At 41.3% G+C, this 18,030-nt stretch overlaps 1 protein-coding gene across 1 annotated transcript in view; it reads right to left on the minus strand.

Annotated features, from left to right (window-relative positions):
• EPG5 (ectopic P-granules 5 autophagy tethering factor) overlaps positions 1-16,239 on the minus strand; it is a 107,394-nt gene extending 91,155 nt beyond the window's left edge. Inside the window, exons 1-5 of the mRNA XM_072952286.1 lie at positions 16,067-16,239; positions 4,032-4,961; positions 2,508-2,751; positions 1,503-1,639; positions 485-592 (exon numbers count right to left, since the gene is read on the minus strand). Coding sequence (XP_072808387.1) covers positions 485-592; positions 1,503-1,639; positions 2,508-2,751; positions 4,032-4,961; positions 16,067-16,129 — 1,482 coding nt within the window. The 5' untranslated portion in view covers positions 16,130-16,239. The remainder of the gene's footprint in view (positions 1-484; positions 593-1,502; positions 1,640-2,507; positions 2,752-4,031; positions 4,962-16,066) is intronic.
• Between the last annotated feature and the right edge of the window lie 1,791 nt (positions 16,240-18,030).

Consider the following 18,030-nt stretch of genomic DNA (forward strand, 5'->3'; position numbering starts at 1 on the left):
TCTGTACCAGTTGCGGTGTGAGGTGTACTAATTTAGGACAGTGTGATGAGTATTACAGAAAAAAAAACTCCTAGCAGGCCTTCCTGCACAGAAATTTTACATTATTAAATATCACTGAACCCACCAAGCCAGACTACAGCTGAACTTCTGCCATTTCTATCTTAATTTCATCAATTTGGGTGGTCCAAGAAGTTGCAGCATAATAACACCTATGAATATATACTGGATATATTCTAATAATTTTATTTTAAATATCAGTTTTTTTTAAGCAATTTCTTCAAGAAAAATGTTTACCAATATCGTATCTGGGTTGCGGGAGGGTATAGCTCAGTGGTAGGGCATGCTGAACACGCTCAAGGTCCTGGGTTCAATCCCCAGTGCTTCCATTAAAATAAATAAATATATAAACCTAATTACCTTCCCCTCCCCCATAAAAAAGTCATTACCATTTTTTTTCAATTTTTAAAAATAAACAGTATCATACCTGGATAAAAGGAATAGCCCATTTACTAACACCAGCTGGGCAGCGAAGAATATGGTTTAGAAGAAAGAGGTGATCTCCAGGACAGCCGACTCTTTGTAACACTGACACCTGAACAACAAAGGACACGTGATTTTACTATTTATAAGGACAAATGTGTCTAGGGCTCTAGTGAAATCACTTATCCAATATTTAAATACATGGGATCTTCCAAAAGAGTAACCAGACCTAAGACATACCATTGGCTGGTTGAGCACCTACCACAGTGATACACAAAGGCCTCTGAATCCATAATCACTGTGATAAGAATATCATAAGAAGTTTCTCTGCAAACCCAATCTTTTTTATCTGGCAAATTACAAATCACTAGTGTTCCTGACCAGATGTGAGTAAATATAAATCAAGCAGTTTAACCTATTTCCAGTTTGTAATAGTTTCTCAAATCCAAAAAAGCATGCTTAGAACCTCAACCTATATCTAAGAACTCTAGCATGAACCCAAAAAAAACACCCAAGGCAGCCCCATCAAGAAACACGACCAATAAACAAACCCCTCCCCCGACGTAAGACATATCTAATATCTTTCCTGAATTTCCCAAATCCTGACTCCTTTCTTTGCTTCCCCTTAAAAAAATTGTTGTAAAGTATGACTAAGTGCAGCATTAAACATAAGATGATAAAAAAAAGTGATATGGACAATTTTTAGCTCACATACCCATATTCTGAATATACATCCAGTCTCAAATTTAGCATGCTTCCCACACTTCCATTTCCTCCAGAGTTGAAGGCCAGAGATCATCTAAGATAAAGCTTATCCAACAGAAAAGCACTGTATGTCTAATAATGCACTGGGTAAGGCTATCTTATTTCCATGTGCCATAAGCAAAGAAAATGTCACTAACATATTAAATGAATTAGCTGAAGAAACCATTGAAGGACAAAACTATAATGCAGTCAGAGATAATTCTTAAATTATCAGGGAAATAATAGAAAGACTACAGTATCTACTTCTATTTCCTTACCAATTTCTGCAGCCACAGAAGAATATCATCACGGAACTGAGCATCTTCATTAACCCTCCTGGTGAACATGAACAAGACACTAATGCACTCCTTTAGTTGACAGAGATCAGAAGGAATGCTTGCTATCTGTTTAGAAGCTATAAATTAAAGAGAGGATTAAATGAGTCCCACCTAAATGGTATTTGGGGGAAAATTTTTAGTATCTCCACTTAAAAAAGAACAGCCCCAAAAATTAACCATTCAAAATATTTAGTTCAGATGAAAATCCAAGGAGAAAATTTTCATCAAAAGATCTGACTTTCTACTAAATACATAAACCAAAAAAGTATCTGTGAAGTATTTCAAAGCAAGAAAAAATAACTTCATCAAAATGTATTTTTTTAATTTAAAAATCAGCAGATCTCAGGCCTGGCTCCAGCTCTTTGATTAGTTATTAAAACAATAAAAGGGAGGAATTTTTTAATTTTAAATGATCCTACTAACTCTCCCAGAAATAAAAATTGAGTAACTAATACTCAATACATCATATGGTAAAGGCTAATTTCTTCAAATCCAAAATAAAACAAAAAATCCAGAACATTGTAATTGCTCTGATGAAAATTAAATAAAACAGCCCGACAAAAGGGACAAGCATAAATAAAGTGCAACAGAGAGTGAAAAAGTATTCTGATTATTAGCTTTAGAATCAAAAACTGTATTTGGACTCCACTTGGTAACAAGCATATAAATTAGGACAGTAAGAGACGTTAATGATAAAAAGCAAACATCTGGCTTCCTAGAGAAGCAGAAAATGTCAGCCTACAGGGAAGGAGACCTGGCACCGCTCGTAAGAAATGCTATTAAGGCAGATCTCAGTCCTACGTTGGGGGAGGCCAGGTAAACCAGCAAGCACAAATGGTCCTTATAATGCCAATCAGCACACAGTCAATTCAACCAGACTGTACCCCTCAATTCTTCTTTCATTTCAGATCACAAGAAAGAGCCAGACACTCATGACTGACACACCTCGGCCTTCCTGATGAATTGCTAAAGATCTCAGAACAGCCGAGCTATTGAGCAACGCGTAGATGTAAGACTCCACTTGCAACCGGGAGAGCACAGAGGTGTAAGAATGCAGAGCCAGGGTCTGGTGGAGGTGCTCGGATTTGGCATCAAACAGCTTCTTTAGCTCTCCCAGGGCACTTTCACTCATCTCCACTCTCTGGTAGCGGTGATGGCCTGAAACTTTCACTTGATCCGCGCAGATACCCTAACGGTGGGCAAAAGGGTAACAGATGAAGCCAGTTACTCTTTGCTCTTGAAGGAACCGGGCAGCAGGTATCATCTTCAAACAGCTTACAAATCAGAGAGGGGACGATACTACGACGTAGAAAACAATGAAGTTAATAACGTATCTCCAGGTGCCAAGGAGTATAATGCCAGTCACAAAGGCATCATAAGCTGAGAGAAGGGAAGAGAAACCTAAGAAGTAGGTGGAGAAAAGTGCAAGAAAACCACAGGGTTTGTCTCTCAGACTCTCATGACTGATGATCTTACCTTTCACTTTACAAACACTGAGGTCAATGCGGTACGCCCTCCACTTCAAGGGACCTCAAAACATCTCTGTACTTACCTCATCATTCTCTGTGATGCTGCTCAAAAGGAAGAAACCCCCTCCTTCCAATATTAACTCTCCAGCTGTGTTCTTAATTCTACCCAGTCTTTTTCAGTACTTTCAAATGCTTCCCTCTCCACAGGACCCCCCCCCCAACCTACAAAGAGATACACAGGTCTCCCAAGGAATGAGGATTAGGGATGGCGGGAAGTCCCACACTTCTCCCTGAAATCTCCTCCAACTTCCTTTCACTGCCAGACTTGTCAAGAGTGGCCTTCTCCTCCTGCCATCCCTCCCAGGCCACTATGAAGTGGCTTTCCTGACGGCACCCTGGCCTCCAGAGAATCGTGTCTTATTGCCTTCTCTATTTTCTCATCTGTTCCTGACCTTGTTCCAGGAATCATCCTCTCCCTGACACTCTCTACCCATTGGGTATTCCTGGCTTTATGCCCAAGGTCACAAGCTAAATACCTGACCTCGAGACGTGACTTGCTTTGGCCTCTTGTGCGTGCGTGCATGTGTGTATGTCTATGAGTGTGTGTTGGATTTAGCTGCCAAGGTTTACAAATCAAGATCTTTCCCATAAAAATCCAGACTTCCAGCTTCTCTGAGAAAAACGTAAGATGTGGCCATGCTGAACCAACACAACCTCACAGCAACAATGGACTAGAACACGAGAGCAGCTGTGCCCGCTGGACCAGGCATGAGCTTACCCAGTGACAACATCCCGCTCAACCTGTTTCACTTGTCCAGGTTACCTGCTTGGCCCCAGCAGGCACTGGACACTGTGTCCCTGCACTCTATTATTACGGGCTAACACAGGTCTGCGTGGGTAGAAAGAGCAGACTCCAGACCTCGATGGCATCACAGGAACAGCAGCTCCACTGCAAATTCCCCAGGCTCCCGCAAGCTTTACAGAACACTGGTCAATATACCTGAACTGACAACTGTTCCTCCTTAAAATGCCACAGTCGATTTTTAGCACTTTGACAATCAGACGTCAGAGCAAGGAGCTCGGCTTCGGCCAGCAGCAGCTGCTTCCTACATCGTGAGTAGTTCAAAAGCAACTCATAAAATTCATGCCTGTCCTGATGAGCCATGCTGTCAAATTCTTCTAAATATGACTCAACATTTTCCAGCCATGAACCAGGCTCAAAGATTTTTAGCTGCTCTTTCGTAAATGGTACCACTTCCGGTTGAGATGGGAGCTCTGGGTAGAGGCGCTCATTACGAAGCAAGGGTTTCACTGCCACCAAAGCTGGTACATCATCAGCAATTTCAGCTGGCAACTGGGGATACAGTTTTTTCACTCTAGGTGGCTGAAAAATGTCTTTGGCTTCACAAGGACTCTGCAAGCCAATATTTTGGAGCACCTCTGAAGAAAGACCCAAGCTTTCGTCTTCTTTCCTATTCTGAGTTTCTCTGAGCTGTGAATTTTCCATCTCCTGTTGAACATAAGAAACATTAGATTGCAGCGTGCTTTCTGAAGGTCCACACTGTACCAATTTATCTTCCTCTACTTCTGTAGAGTTCTTGAGGGTTTCTGCTTTGGTTCCAGGGTTGACCTTGAGCTTGATTGCATCATCCCCAACGTGGGCTCTGATCTCCTCCCCATCCTTTAAAGTCTCTGTGTTACACGTCAGAGACTCTTCACTGCTCACAGTTAAGGAGGTAAGTGGTATATCAAACATTTCACTCTCATTTTGTCCACTGGTATCATTCTGGAGCTGGGAATCAGTTAATACTTTCAGATGGTCTCCTTTAAATTCACAAGCTGGAGTAGGGATTTCCAGCTCTCTAAGGGTTTTGGCAAGGGAGATTTCATCAGACTCTTCCCTCTGAAGGATTTCATATTTCTTCTTTTCCTAAAAACAAGATGTGTAATGTGAAATAATTTATAATATAACAATACCTGAGGCTTCCAGAATGAGGAATTTAATTATATATAAAAATACAAATTTCATCATTTAGCAAATGGAATCTAAATTCACTTCATAAGCAAGGTGTTTCAGATTTGGTATCACTCAATTTTGAGTATGCTGAATCTGGGAGATTCACTAGTCTAATCCCAACAGAGGAAGACATGAAAAAAGCAGCAAATTATGATTCAAGAATGGAGGAGGAAAGTCTTGCTTATTAATTAGGCTGTTCTCCATTCTGCTAGAGGTTAAATGAAACCAAAGAGTCTCTGAGCATCTTAGGCTTCAACAGATTTGTCTCCATCTTGACAAACATATTCATTCAAATCTCAAGCAGAAAAAGTCAGGACAACTTGAGCAATAATGATAGGATTGGATTATAATCCACAGAATAAAATAAATATCCATGCGCCCATACTGACATAACTATACATTTTGCTTTGTAATGGACAAGGAGTGGCACCCTTCCTTACAGAAGAATTCCAATTAACAAATGTAGATAAAATGAGAAAAACAGAAAATCACCATTAGGACACCATGGTAATAACCGCCACTGGCAGCATCTACTGATGAATGTGAAAGACAGCGAAAATTTAAGCAGAAACAGAATATTCACATAGCGTCAAAGTACTCTCTAGATATTTAGTAATTACGAAGGGAAAAAGAATAAGTTTCAGTGGAGAACCGTGGCAGACAATCGATCAGGGTTAGCATAAGCAATAATACATCCCTATATGCTATTCTGAGGTTTACTACCTCTTCAGCACCCTTTCCAATCTAAGCATGAGAAAACAGCAGACAAAACCCAAATTAAGGGAAAGTCTACAAAATAACTGAAGTATTATAGTCCTCAAAGAAAAGACAAGACTGGGAAACTATCAAAAAACTGGAGAACACTGTGGAGACATTACAACTAAATGCAATGTAGGATCCTGGATTGGATCCTGGCACAGAAAAAAGACAACAGTGGGGAAACTGCTGAAATCCAAATATGTTCTTTATTTTAGTTAACAGCACTGTACCAACGTTAATTTGTTGGCTGTGATAAATGTGTCCTGCATCACAGAATTACACTTCTGCAAGATGATAATGTAAGATGACTCTGGATGAAGGATATATGAAATTCTCTGTATTATATTTGCAACTTCTCATTAAGCCCAAAATTAATTCCAAAAAGACAAAGACAAAAACAAAAAAAGAGTTAACCACTAAAAAAATAAATTATGTTTTTTAATAAAATATCTCTGGCATTAGCGTATGAACTAGATACATGGGGGAAAAGCTGGATAAAAAGGGAAAAATATGGAAAAGTTATTTAAATAAACTTGTTACATTCAGAGAAACAAAAAAATGACTGAATCACTCAAATACTTACTTCCCTTTCACTATGAAATGTTAAGAAAGGTAAAATGACAGTTATACAAGTTATCAGTGACTTTAGATTATGCTATTCAGCAAATATCCAACAACAACAACAAAAAAAGTGACAAGGAACTAGCCAAAAAAGTAAAACATTTATATGTAACTAATATTAGGAAGAAAAGACAAATGTTTCTGAAATGGAATTTGGGCTCAGCCTGCTGGTAATGAACTACCAAATATTTACAAATGGTAGAAATGCAACAAGCAATGCGTCCGTCCAAAATTACTTTAATCCACACCGTGAACTGTGCATACCAGATTCAGAGATTAGCCATACAGTGCATACAAACTGCTCTGTCAAACTGCCTACACTCAGGAATAACAGCAAAGTATTATATGAGCATTTATAAGAAAATGAAAAAGTGGGTCCAGTTACACTTCAGTGATGTTTGCTAGCACACCAGCTCTAATAAATAGGTTTGCCAGATTGAAAGGTCAGAAAGAGAAAATTAGGAGAAGGAGATAGAGAAATAGTATGGTGAGAGAAATACTGGTGTGCCGGTCAGGGCAGAGGCCAAATTTTAGTGAGATGAACAATCATAAAATGAAATTAAGAAAACAATTTCATTTACAATGAACAAAGAACAAAATACTTAGGGACAAGTTTAACAAAAAGTACAAAATGTATACTCTGCAAATTATGCAACAAGATTTGAAAGAAGTTAAAGACCTAATAAGTGGAATCATATCCCATATTCACGCTCAGATCACAGTACTGTTACTATGGCAACACTCCTCAAATTGATATACAAATTCAATACAACCCCTATCAAAACACCAGCTGACTTTTTTTTTGCAGAAAATGACAAGCTGATCCTTAAACTCATGAGGAAATGCAAGGGGCCCAGCACAGACAAAACAATCTTGAAAAAGAAGAACAAAGTTAGAGATCTCACACTTTGCAATTTCAAAATCTATTGCAAAATTACAGTAATAAAGACAGCATGGCCCTAGCACACAGAAAGACAAATAGAGCAATGAAACAGAACTGAGAACCCAGAAATAAACTCTTACATTTAAGCTCAACTGATTTTCAGCAAGGATGCCAAGACAATCCAGTGGGGAAAGAGCAATCTTCAACAAATGGTGCTCAACAACCGAATATTCAACGACTGAAACTGAACTCCTACCTTATACAAAAATTAACAAAAAGGATCACAGATCTAATGTAAGTGCTAAAACTTTTAAACTTTTCAAAGAAAACATAAAAGTAAATCTTAAAATGACCGTGGGTTAGGCAAAGCACTTGTAAGACATGACACCAACAGCATAAGCGACAAAAGAAAAAACTAGATAAATTAGACTTCATACAAATTTTAAAATTTTGTGCTAAAAATATGAAGTGAAAAGACAACCCCATAGAATGAAAGAAAATGTTAACAAGTCAATTATCTTTTAAGGGGCTTAATATCCAGAATAAAAAAAAAAGAACTCTTGCAACTCAATGATAAAAAGATGAATAACCCAGTTTTAAAACGGGCAAAGGATCTGAGCAGACGTTTCTCCAAAGATACACAAGTGGCACATAAAAAAGATACTCAGCACCATTAGTAATTAGAGAAATGTATGTCAAAAGCACAATGAGATAACGTCACACCCACTAAGATAACTTTAAAGTCAGATAATAAGCGTTGGCAAAGATGTAGAAAAATTAGTACCCTCCGACAGCGCTGGTGGGAAGGTAACATGATGCATTTTTCATGGAAGAGGGTTGGGCATTCCTGACCACGGTGATGGTGGCACGGTCTTGTGATCATAACCAAAAACCACTGAAGTGTACACTTTAAATAAGTATAGTGTGTGAATTATATCTTAATAAAGCTGTTAGATGACAGATTTCTAAAATTTAGTGAGTTTAGAAATAAATGAAAAAATGAGGAAGTAGAGACTGGAATGTGGACTAGAGGGAGAAATTTTTAGTTCCCTTTTCTTAAATTGTAAGAGACCTCTGGGGGTGATAAATGCTAACCAGAATAGAAGATAGGGAGCTGGAAGCTGGCCAAGATGGGCCCCGTGATCAAGGGCAGAGCAAAGACCACACCCTCTCCAACCCACAGGGCATCCCAAGCTTCCTCTCCAGCCCATCGCTGTTTTTAATCTGCCTTTGTCCCATGTCACCCAACTCTGATGCCACCAAACTGCTTCCTCTTTCCCCACTCCAGGATTTCCCTTGCAGTTTCAAATTCTTCCCCTTGGCTAAACAAAACGAAGTCTCCAGCTGCTAGTACCAAACTTGCTGGCCCACTTCCAGCAGAGGTAACTTCCTGGGCCTCATCACAACCACAACAGCAGCGACAGATACTGCGGTGAGAGAATCAATAAAAGAATTGTTTTAAACCTCCCTAGGCTTCCCAGAGAAGAACACATAAGACTTTATGCTTTATTTCCCTTAGGGGTGGAACTCAGTGCTTCTCTGTTTCAAAAGTAGACAAAGAAAACTCTCCACTCGTGCTGTTCCAGAAGTGAGGTCCAAAGAGGAATTACCCTGGGGCTGCCCCAGGGAAGGAGGTGGGGGAAAGGAGAGAGAAGCTGGGGATTTGATTCAAAGAATGGACTGGCTGTTCCTTCCCCTCAAGGCAGGTGGGAAAGAAAGATGGACAACTGGAGGAGGCACAACTATCTGAGAGGGTGGCAAAGGCTTGACCCTGCGCCTCACAGATCCCCTGGATAGGACAGGACATCTGGGGTGCGTATGCAGAGGGAGAAGGGCTTTACTGTGATCATCACCCACATTACGGCCTCTGAGAAGTGGTGAGCTCCCTGTGGCTCAAATCACTTCTCCAAAGGACAGACTAGGGGAGCAGGTCCTGAAAGGCCCCTCAAGGCTCCAGCCTCTGCCCCACCATCAGTTCATCCCAAACACCATTATAAGACTGGTCCCCCTAAAACACTGCTCTGAACACCACAAAAACCAAAAATAATCACGGCTCTTCACTTAATGAAAGACTGACTCTTAACTGTGGCACTCAGTACCTTTGATGACTCAGTTATGATCCTGTCCAATGACCACACCAAAACCCTTCCGGCACACGTGCTTTATTCTGAACTCCTGCAGTACATACGTACTTGCCGGCGGCCCTGGTCACAAGCTATCACATATGGTTACTTACCTTTGTGTTTGTCCCCCAAATAGACCACAAGTATCATGAGACCAGGGTCTATACCCTATGCCTCTGGATCTGATCTGTCTCTGATTTTTGACAGTGTTTCTTGAGACAATAATGATGACCTATAATTCACAAGAATTTATTGCGTACCAACTGTGCACTGAGCTCCTAGGTACTGAAATCCTAAAATGAAGAAATTATTGAATTATCCAACAACTATTTATACTCACCATGTGCTCAGGCACATTCAGATGTTTATTTTTATATGCCTCTTAGAAAGCAAAGGGATTATCCAATGAATTCAGAGGAAACTGAACTTTTATGCCAAAATCTGAATCCATTCTTATACTTAAAAATTCAAAATTTTATTGAAAAAAGAAAAAAGAAAGCCAGCTTCCAATTACTTTGCCTACTTGAATTAACCAGAAATAAAAATTAGATTATATATAGTTTTATATATATATATATATATCATTATAGATAACAAAATAAAATTCAAACAGATCTCCACTGAATCCAGTTGTGTGTACAAAAATTAGTACCTACATAATTTTAACCAGAAGACAAGTTTCTTACAACTGAAAATGGCCAAGAGACTAATAAGAATCTTTATTTATTTCTTATCTCTATTATCAGTTACATAAAGGTAGAGAACTAATTTTAAAATAATTCCAGAGGTTACACAGAAATAGAAGAGTTGTTTGAACACAGGAAAACATACTTAACTATACATTACAGTAAACGACACCCTGCAGTGTTGGCATATGCATGGGAAAAAAAAAACCTAAAGAACACATAACAAACTGCTACCAAAAGTTACCTCCAGGAGATGGAATTCAGGGCATGTTATTTCTGGGTTGTACATTTCTCTCTGCGTGCGTACACTCATGCAAACTTTTTTAAGCAAAGAAAAAAAAACAAGCATTTTCTTTAAGTTCTGGAAAACAAATAGGAAATCTCCACTGATCATTTACAGTTCTTCCTCTTGGAACTGTACTAAGTAAAAAATTACAATTCCTTTCCTTCCTTAAAAATATTGATGAGCCACTTCATGAAGGATAAAGGTTCAACCATACACATTACATAGAACACTTTCATGGTATTATTTTAAATGCATGGTCTGTTTATCACGAGTGTCTGTACCCACAGCACTGAGCACAATGCCTGGCACAGAACAGATAAAAAGGGCTTGGACACATGGGTCCAACCATCAGACGGAGCTCTCAGGGCAATCTACCAGCTCTCCTTGGGACAGACAAGAATGCTTTACAAGTGAAAGGGCAGGATGGGGACAGTACATTTTGTTATGAATACACATCCTCCTGGCTGCGACTTCTTTCATGTTGCTCTTACCAGTCTTACTTCATGTATGAGCAGCACTTTGCATGCTTGATCTCTTCCTCCCCCTTCATACACTTTCTTCTCTCAGCTCTAGGTCCCTACACTCAGCGAAGGGCGCCGGGAACACATACTTCCTCACTGGTCGCTCCTCACCTCTGTTGGTTCCTCCTCTTCTCCCCAAGCTCTTAAAACTGGAGCGCCCTTGGGTTCTGTTCTTGTCACCTCTTGATACTACACTCACTCCCAAGGTGACCTAATTCAGTCGCTGGTTTTAAGTAACTCCACGCTGATGACCCCCAAACCTTTTATCTCCAACCTGGCGCTCTCTCTTAACGCTATATCCAACCCTACCCTACATCTCCATATGCATGTCTAATAGACATTTATTTCAAAATTAGCAAATCCAAAACTGAACTGCTGATCTGCCCCCAAAGCTGTTCCACTCACTGCCTCCTCCATCTCAGAGTCATCCTTGACTGTTTGCTCATATCCCACATCCCAACCACCAACAAATCTCGGCTAGACCTTCAGAAACTCCCACATTTCAAACACTCGTCACTGCTTTGGATTTACCACTCTGGTCCAAGTCAACATCGCCTCTTGCCTGGATTACCGCAAGTCTCAAGACGGTCTCTCTGCTCTTACTCTTCTAACTTTACATGCTGTTCTCAACAAAGCAAGCACACTGACCCTTTAAAGCGTAACTCAGATCATATCACTCCTCTGCTGGAAACCCTGACATGATTCCAGTATTTCACTCAAAGTGTAAGTCCTTACAATGGCCTACAAGGGCCCGGGCCCTGGTTGCCTTTCTGACTTCATCCCAACTACTCTCCCCTGACTCACTCTGAGACAGGAGGGAAGCGGACAGGACACAGCCATTCAAGGCATGACACAGCAATTAACACCAAAAATGGTGGAAGATTCAACTCCCAGTAGGCCTTAAGGCTCAAGATGGCAGGAGATTTGACTCCTAGTAGACCTTGAACTTCATTATATGTTCATTGTAATACTAACACAGTAAATGATGCTCCCAAAGGTGCCGAGGCTGACCATAAAAGATCAAAGAGTAGGCAGTGGCCCAATTCCTGGGAATCCCAGCCCCTTCCCCAGGGAAGTCAGAATGGTCCTCCCACTTGGCGTGTGAAGCTACTGAGCCCATAAAAACTGGCAATACCATGCCCCGTCGCCTCTCGCTCCCTCGTCTTCAGAGACAGCCCACACTCGTCTATGGAGTGTGTATCTACTTTTACTTTAACCCGAGCACTCAACCCTCACACCTCATGGCCTCTCATCTTCTGAAAAAGCTTACATTCTACATAGTATGTATTTCTCTAAATAAATCTATCTTTACTCAACCATGGCTCGCTCTCGAATTCTTTCCTGCACGAAGCCAAGGACCCACACTTGGCAGGGCACATCCCAGGGACTTAGCCAAGACCTGGGCCAGGGCCCTCCTCTCACCCCACATTCATTTTTCCTGCATCATCTCCACCCTAACCACACCACTTCCTTGAGGTTCCCAGGACAGCACAGACATACCACTGCCTTAAGGCATCTGCCCCAGCTGTTCCCTCCGCTAGAACACTTTTCCCCCCAGTATCCACATGGCTAACTCCCTCCTCCCTTTCATGTCTTTACTTAAATGTCACCTTCAATAAGGACCACCCTGACCAACTATTTAAAATCGCAAACCCTCCTAACCTCTCCCCACTACTCAACTTCTTGCCCTGTTCCTCTTTTTCTTTTTTCCATAGAACTTGTCATCTTCTAATATATGGTTTATTTTTTATGGGGTTTTCTGTTTGTCTTCTTCCTCTAGAATGCAAACTCCATTAAGGCCAGGTTCTTTTTTTTTTTTTCCCCTGTTTACATCCCACGTACCTAGAACAGTTTCTGGGACATAGTGGGTGACCAGTGAGTGTTTATTTAACAAATAAATGGATCTTAGGAGGGATGAAAGGTGCTAAATAATAATGCAGAGCATCCCCCAACTTCACTCCTGTAATCACTCATGGGAGGGAGGGACTAAGAGGCGGAGATCATCCAGGCCAAGGAGTAAGAGGGGATGGGGATTTAATTTAAAGGTCTTTCTGTTTCTGTTACCAGTTTTCTAGGATACATCTCTATCCTTAGCAATTACCATATGCTCTTACTCTTAATCAGCTGTTGGCATTCAGAATTTAATATAAAAATACTATAAAAATACTTTCCATGATTATTAAATATACTGCTTCTTGCAGAGTAAGTCCAACCTGAAAACCGACTGTTCTGAACTCATAATCTACCAAGATCTAGGAAGTCACGGTCCTCTGAGGCAAGGGAAACTCATTAGGACTAACTCTTAGGTATCAGGTGATAAGCACCAGATAACCACACACTAGCAGTGTGAGGTCATCTTCCAGACGATTAACGTTGAGGAATATAGGTCAGCTGCTGGGCCAGAAGCCTGCCTAAAGGCAACAGCACACGACACTACTCACTTCCTGAACTGAGCCTTGGAACTACTTTATGGTTCCGTACATAGTTACCAAACTATACTCTGGTAAATGGTAAAGGTTTCATTAATGTAGGACTTCGTGATCACAGCCATATCATAATCAGCACTAGGAAATAAATCTATTTACTCTAAAAGAAGAATTAACTTTCTAGACTGACAAGTATGAGGGCCTTGCTGGTGTCATGGACTTTTTCCATATGTTTTCTCATACTACTCAGAGGAAATTTAGTAAATTCTTCTGAGTGATAAAACTTGGAAATATTCTTCAGTACTGGTATTTTTTCCTTCATTCAACAAACATTATCAAATGCCTACAAGGGCTGTGAAGGGTTCTGGGAAAAAGACAGGCCCCTCCCTCATTGAGTTCATGGCCTAAGAGAGAAGAGAGATGTCAACAAAGTAACCATATGTGAGATGACTGACACAAAGGGGTGCAGAACACTGCTGGCAGAGGTAGCAGGTAATACGGGTGATGAGCAAAGTACTGTTTAAGCAGAGATCTCATGAATAAACAGTAGTTAACTAGATGAGGAGGGACAGGAAGAGGAGTCAGGGCAGAGGAAGTAGTATGTGCAAAGGCCCTGAAGCAGGAAAGGGCATATATGGCTGAGTCAAGAGACAGTAGTGTAGACCTAAGGCTGAGAAGGATGATAGAAGCCAGATCATTTAGGTCCCTGAGTCTATGCTAAGGACTCTAGATTCTGGCCTCTGGTCAATGGGAAATCTTTGAAAGGTTTTAAGAAGGAGAGTGACTATTTGGGGATTTTGCTTATAAAATATCAATCCAGCTTTAGTTTACAGACTGGACAGCAAGAATGAATTTGGAGAGGCCAGTCCAAGGAATCTTCCTTGGAGGATAGTGGAGTTAGTTAGCAAGGAGAGAAATGGACAAAATCAAGAGAACAATTACAGAATATAATTGGGAAGACTTAGTGACTGACTAGATTTGGAGGGTAATTAAAAAGTATGTGTCAAAGATTTCTGGTTTGACCAAATACCTCTGGAATGAAGGCCTCTTTATAAACTTCAAAAGATACAAAACGAATTTTTGTTTGTGTAGTAAAGTTGCCCACAATGTGTCAGTAAAATAAGCAACTGTTTTTTGTGATGGATTTAAAAGACTAATTTTCTTTTTTTTACTGTAGAAACCCTATTCTAAACAAAGTAAGTCGACAGAGCATCCTCTTAACTAACCCTTTTGAAGTATTTATAACATTCTATCTATAGATACATAGAGACACATAGAACAATTAAGCTACTGGATTGAGATTTAAGATTTTTGGCTTTAACTTGAGTTTTCTCACTAACTGCATGACTTTTGGCTTATCATTTAACTTTGCTAGGCTTCAGTTTCATCATTCCTTTGGAAAACATTAGAGATTGAGAATTCTGATTCTGCTCTCTATAAATTGATGTTCACATGCTATACACTACTGTATTCTAGGTTTTCAGCAACCTTACACATGGCTGACCAGTGCCTTTTTACTTCCTCCTCTACACAGGTAGTTCTTTACCTGCTCAACACAATGCATACATTATTTCACTTAAAAATGTTTCTGAAATTAGGGAGCAAATGGCTTTCTCCCCAAAGAGTAATTCCTCACAGACCTGGGTACTCTGATGCACACAACTCCACTACAGTTTTTGTTTAAAGCATCATAATGAAAGGGATCCATGTAAGTCATTTACAGCCTATTAAATATGGTAACTTTGAACACCAGTCTCCTGTTAAAATCCTGTTCCCATGAGAAAAGCCGATTTGGGTATCATTTTTAGCTTACACCTGCTCTGGAACATCACCCACATGTAGGAAAGGAAATCTCCTGTACCATCCCCATTATTTCCTTAAAATTAACTCAGTTTCAGGTAAGCCAAAATTATATACACCAGCCATCCGGGGCAGCATTTAATCTGCTCACTGTAAACTGAACGTCACTTCAGAAAACACATGGGAACAAAATGAAAAGCCAGACTGCGCCTAAAAACAAAACAAATCAACTTTAAACCACACCAATAGTCCAAAAGACTAATCCGGGAAGCCCAGAAAATTCAAATCTGTCGCGGCTGTGTGAGTCCCGCCCTGTTTAATTTTCAGTCATTTGTGCCCCATCATAAACAAACAGGATAATGAGAAATAAACAGCAGCAGCATCTATTATCTTGATTTTTATTAATTTAGGAGGCACATCACGACAGTCTACTTTCTGTCTCCATCTGTAAAGCTCTGCCGAAGATACATTCCCCGCGTGGAGGAGAGGTTCTCTTCCCTCCTTACGCGGGAAAGGGGCTGAAAATGTGCACATGGTATAAAGGAAAAAAAGGAGTCAAAGATGGGGCTGGGAAGAGAAAAAGCTGCTTCACGGCAGGAATCCAGACCCAGGTAAGCCAAGTCAAGAAGGGAGAGAAAAGGAAGAGCCTAGCGAGGTCAGAGGAGGAAAAAGAAAAAAAAAAACGGGGCGGGGGGGGTGGTCCTGACAAAGTCTGGCAGGACGTGAAGGAGGAACAGAGGAACAGGTCTAGTATCAATGGGTGGGGAAATCAAATATGAGGAGGCAGAGGATGAGAGGGACTTAGGGGACGGGCAGAGTTGGCTGGAGAGGCCGAAAGGGGAAAAGGGAGACAGAGCGCACCTGCCAGGGCGCTTGGGGGCGGGGGAGGGGGCGGGAAGAGTCCGGTCCTCACCTTGGTTTTGGTCCGGCCGGCCTTGGCCTTGGCCCGGCGCTGGGGCCTCACCGCCTCGGCCATAGACCCTGCGGTGGTACCGTCGCCGCTTGTTTTGTCAAAACCCTGCGCTTTCCACAACCTGCCCAGCTCCGGCCTCTGACCTGTCACGTGATCGAATCTCCACCACTCCCGGAGGAGGGGCGGCAACTCGGAGTCTCTACGGGCCGCAGCGTGGGACAAACCACTCCGCGAGGCCTCGACACTGGAGGGCGGTGGCCCCGCCCCCCTCCGCCCAGGCTCCACCCCCTGGCCCCGCTCGGCGACTCCTCGGAGCTGACTCGGGTCCCTGCCGTACTCTCCCAACTGAGGTCACGTCCTTCTCCGCTGAGCCACACTCGGTCTGGACCCCGGGAGCGCTCGCACACCTCACCCACGTTTGTTTAAAAGAGTCTAGAGAGGATGCTTGTCAATTGTTTTGACCTTTAGATAACCAGAAGCAGTCAGCCTGAATCGGCTTTGTGCTCAAGAACCTTGATGTCCACCCAGACGTGCACTTCAATTCCCTCTTTTGTAGAGGGAAAGATGATACTTGCCTTTTCCAGTGTAATGAAGATTAAGGAGACTAATCATCAAAGATGCCTGGTAGCCAGACATATATGTAAACAGTAATAATTGTTGTAACTAGCCAAATTCCCAGGCAGGAAGGAGACATCTGCCCCCAAGAGGACAGACAAAAAAGCAGTAAGACCCATAGAAGTATTCTGTATATTTTATACACCTTCATTTAAAAACTCCAGATGGGAGAAAAAAAATAAAATTTCCAGATGGGAAAGCTTGGCCCCATCTCCCTTTACCAGCTTTACAATTTATTTTTTTCCAAAACACTTAGCACCTCTTGAAATACTATTATAATTTGCTTTTATGTTCGTGTCTGTCACCCTGGTTAGACTGTAAATTCCCTGCGCGGGGTGGGGGGGTTCTTTGTTTTGTTCCCTGAGGCATCCCAAGGGCGTCTAGAATACTAGCCTGTCCATAGTAGGCTAGTAGGCTTAATAAATATTTGATGAATGAATGAAGGAATGTGAATTGTTTTGTCTGATGGTGGGATAAGATAGTTGAGATGGAGTGTATGGGAGGGGAAAGGGGCAAAAGACTATATGTCCACTAATAGCATACTAGAAAGAAAATCCAAAAATATGGCATGAAAAATTAAAATGACTTCAGAGATGCAGTCATCAGGGTCTTGTTTATGAGCTAATTGAACATATAAAATACAGTTGTAAGCAGACAGTGTTAGCAGATAGGGTAGTGGCCCCTAGAGAAAGAGAACCAAGCATGGCTTACTTGACATAAGAGAAGTCACTTTAAGGCTAAGCCATTTTGTGATCTAAGCCTGACCACAATGCTTGCCCTTGAACAGGTCTCAGTAATAATGATCTTAAGGAAACAAAAGATCAGAAGACTGTTAACGGGCAAGAGAAATAAAGCAAAGATAACAAATCAGTTGTAAAGACTCCTAATTCTGTTTCAACAGTAAAATTAGCCTGAAGCACTTTCTTCAGCTGTTTTGCAGAATTTAAATCCGCCCCCTCATCCCCCGGAGTGCTCAACCACCAGATCAGGTGGAACCCAAGGATGATGGTGTAAACCTCTTTCTGACCCTTATGACTTCAAGCACCCAGTACTTGGACATTGTTGACCTTTGCGGCAATTCTCTGCTGAATTCTCCTCTGCTCAAACCCTTTCATGAATATGCATGTGCCCTTAATTTAAAACTTCCCCAATTTTGCTGTTCTGGGAGACACTGGGAAAGATCGCTCATTGCTTACTTGCTGCAAGTAACAAATCCTTCCCTTGCCCCATCTTTGGCTTGGTTGTGTCTTTTTGTTGCCGAAATATTGGCCCCTGTCCCTGACAAGCCAAGTAACTCAGAGTCTTGGAGCTTAGAAGAAAAGACGCAATTTTATTGCTTTGCCCAGGCA

This window comes from Vicugna pacos, chromosome 30 (genome assembly GCF_048564905.1).
Source record: "Vicugna pacos chromosome 30, VicPac4, whole genome shotgun sequence".
Classification (NCBI taxonomy): domain Eukaryota; kingdom Metazoa; phylum Chordata; class Mammalia; order Artiodactyla; family Camelidae; genus Vicugna; species Vicugna pacos.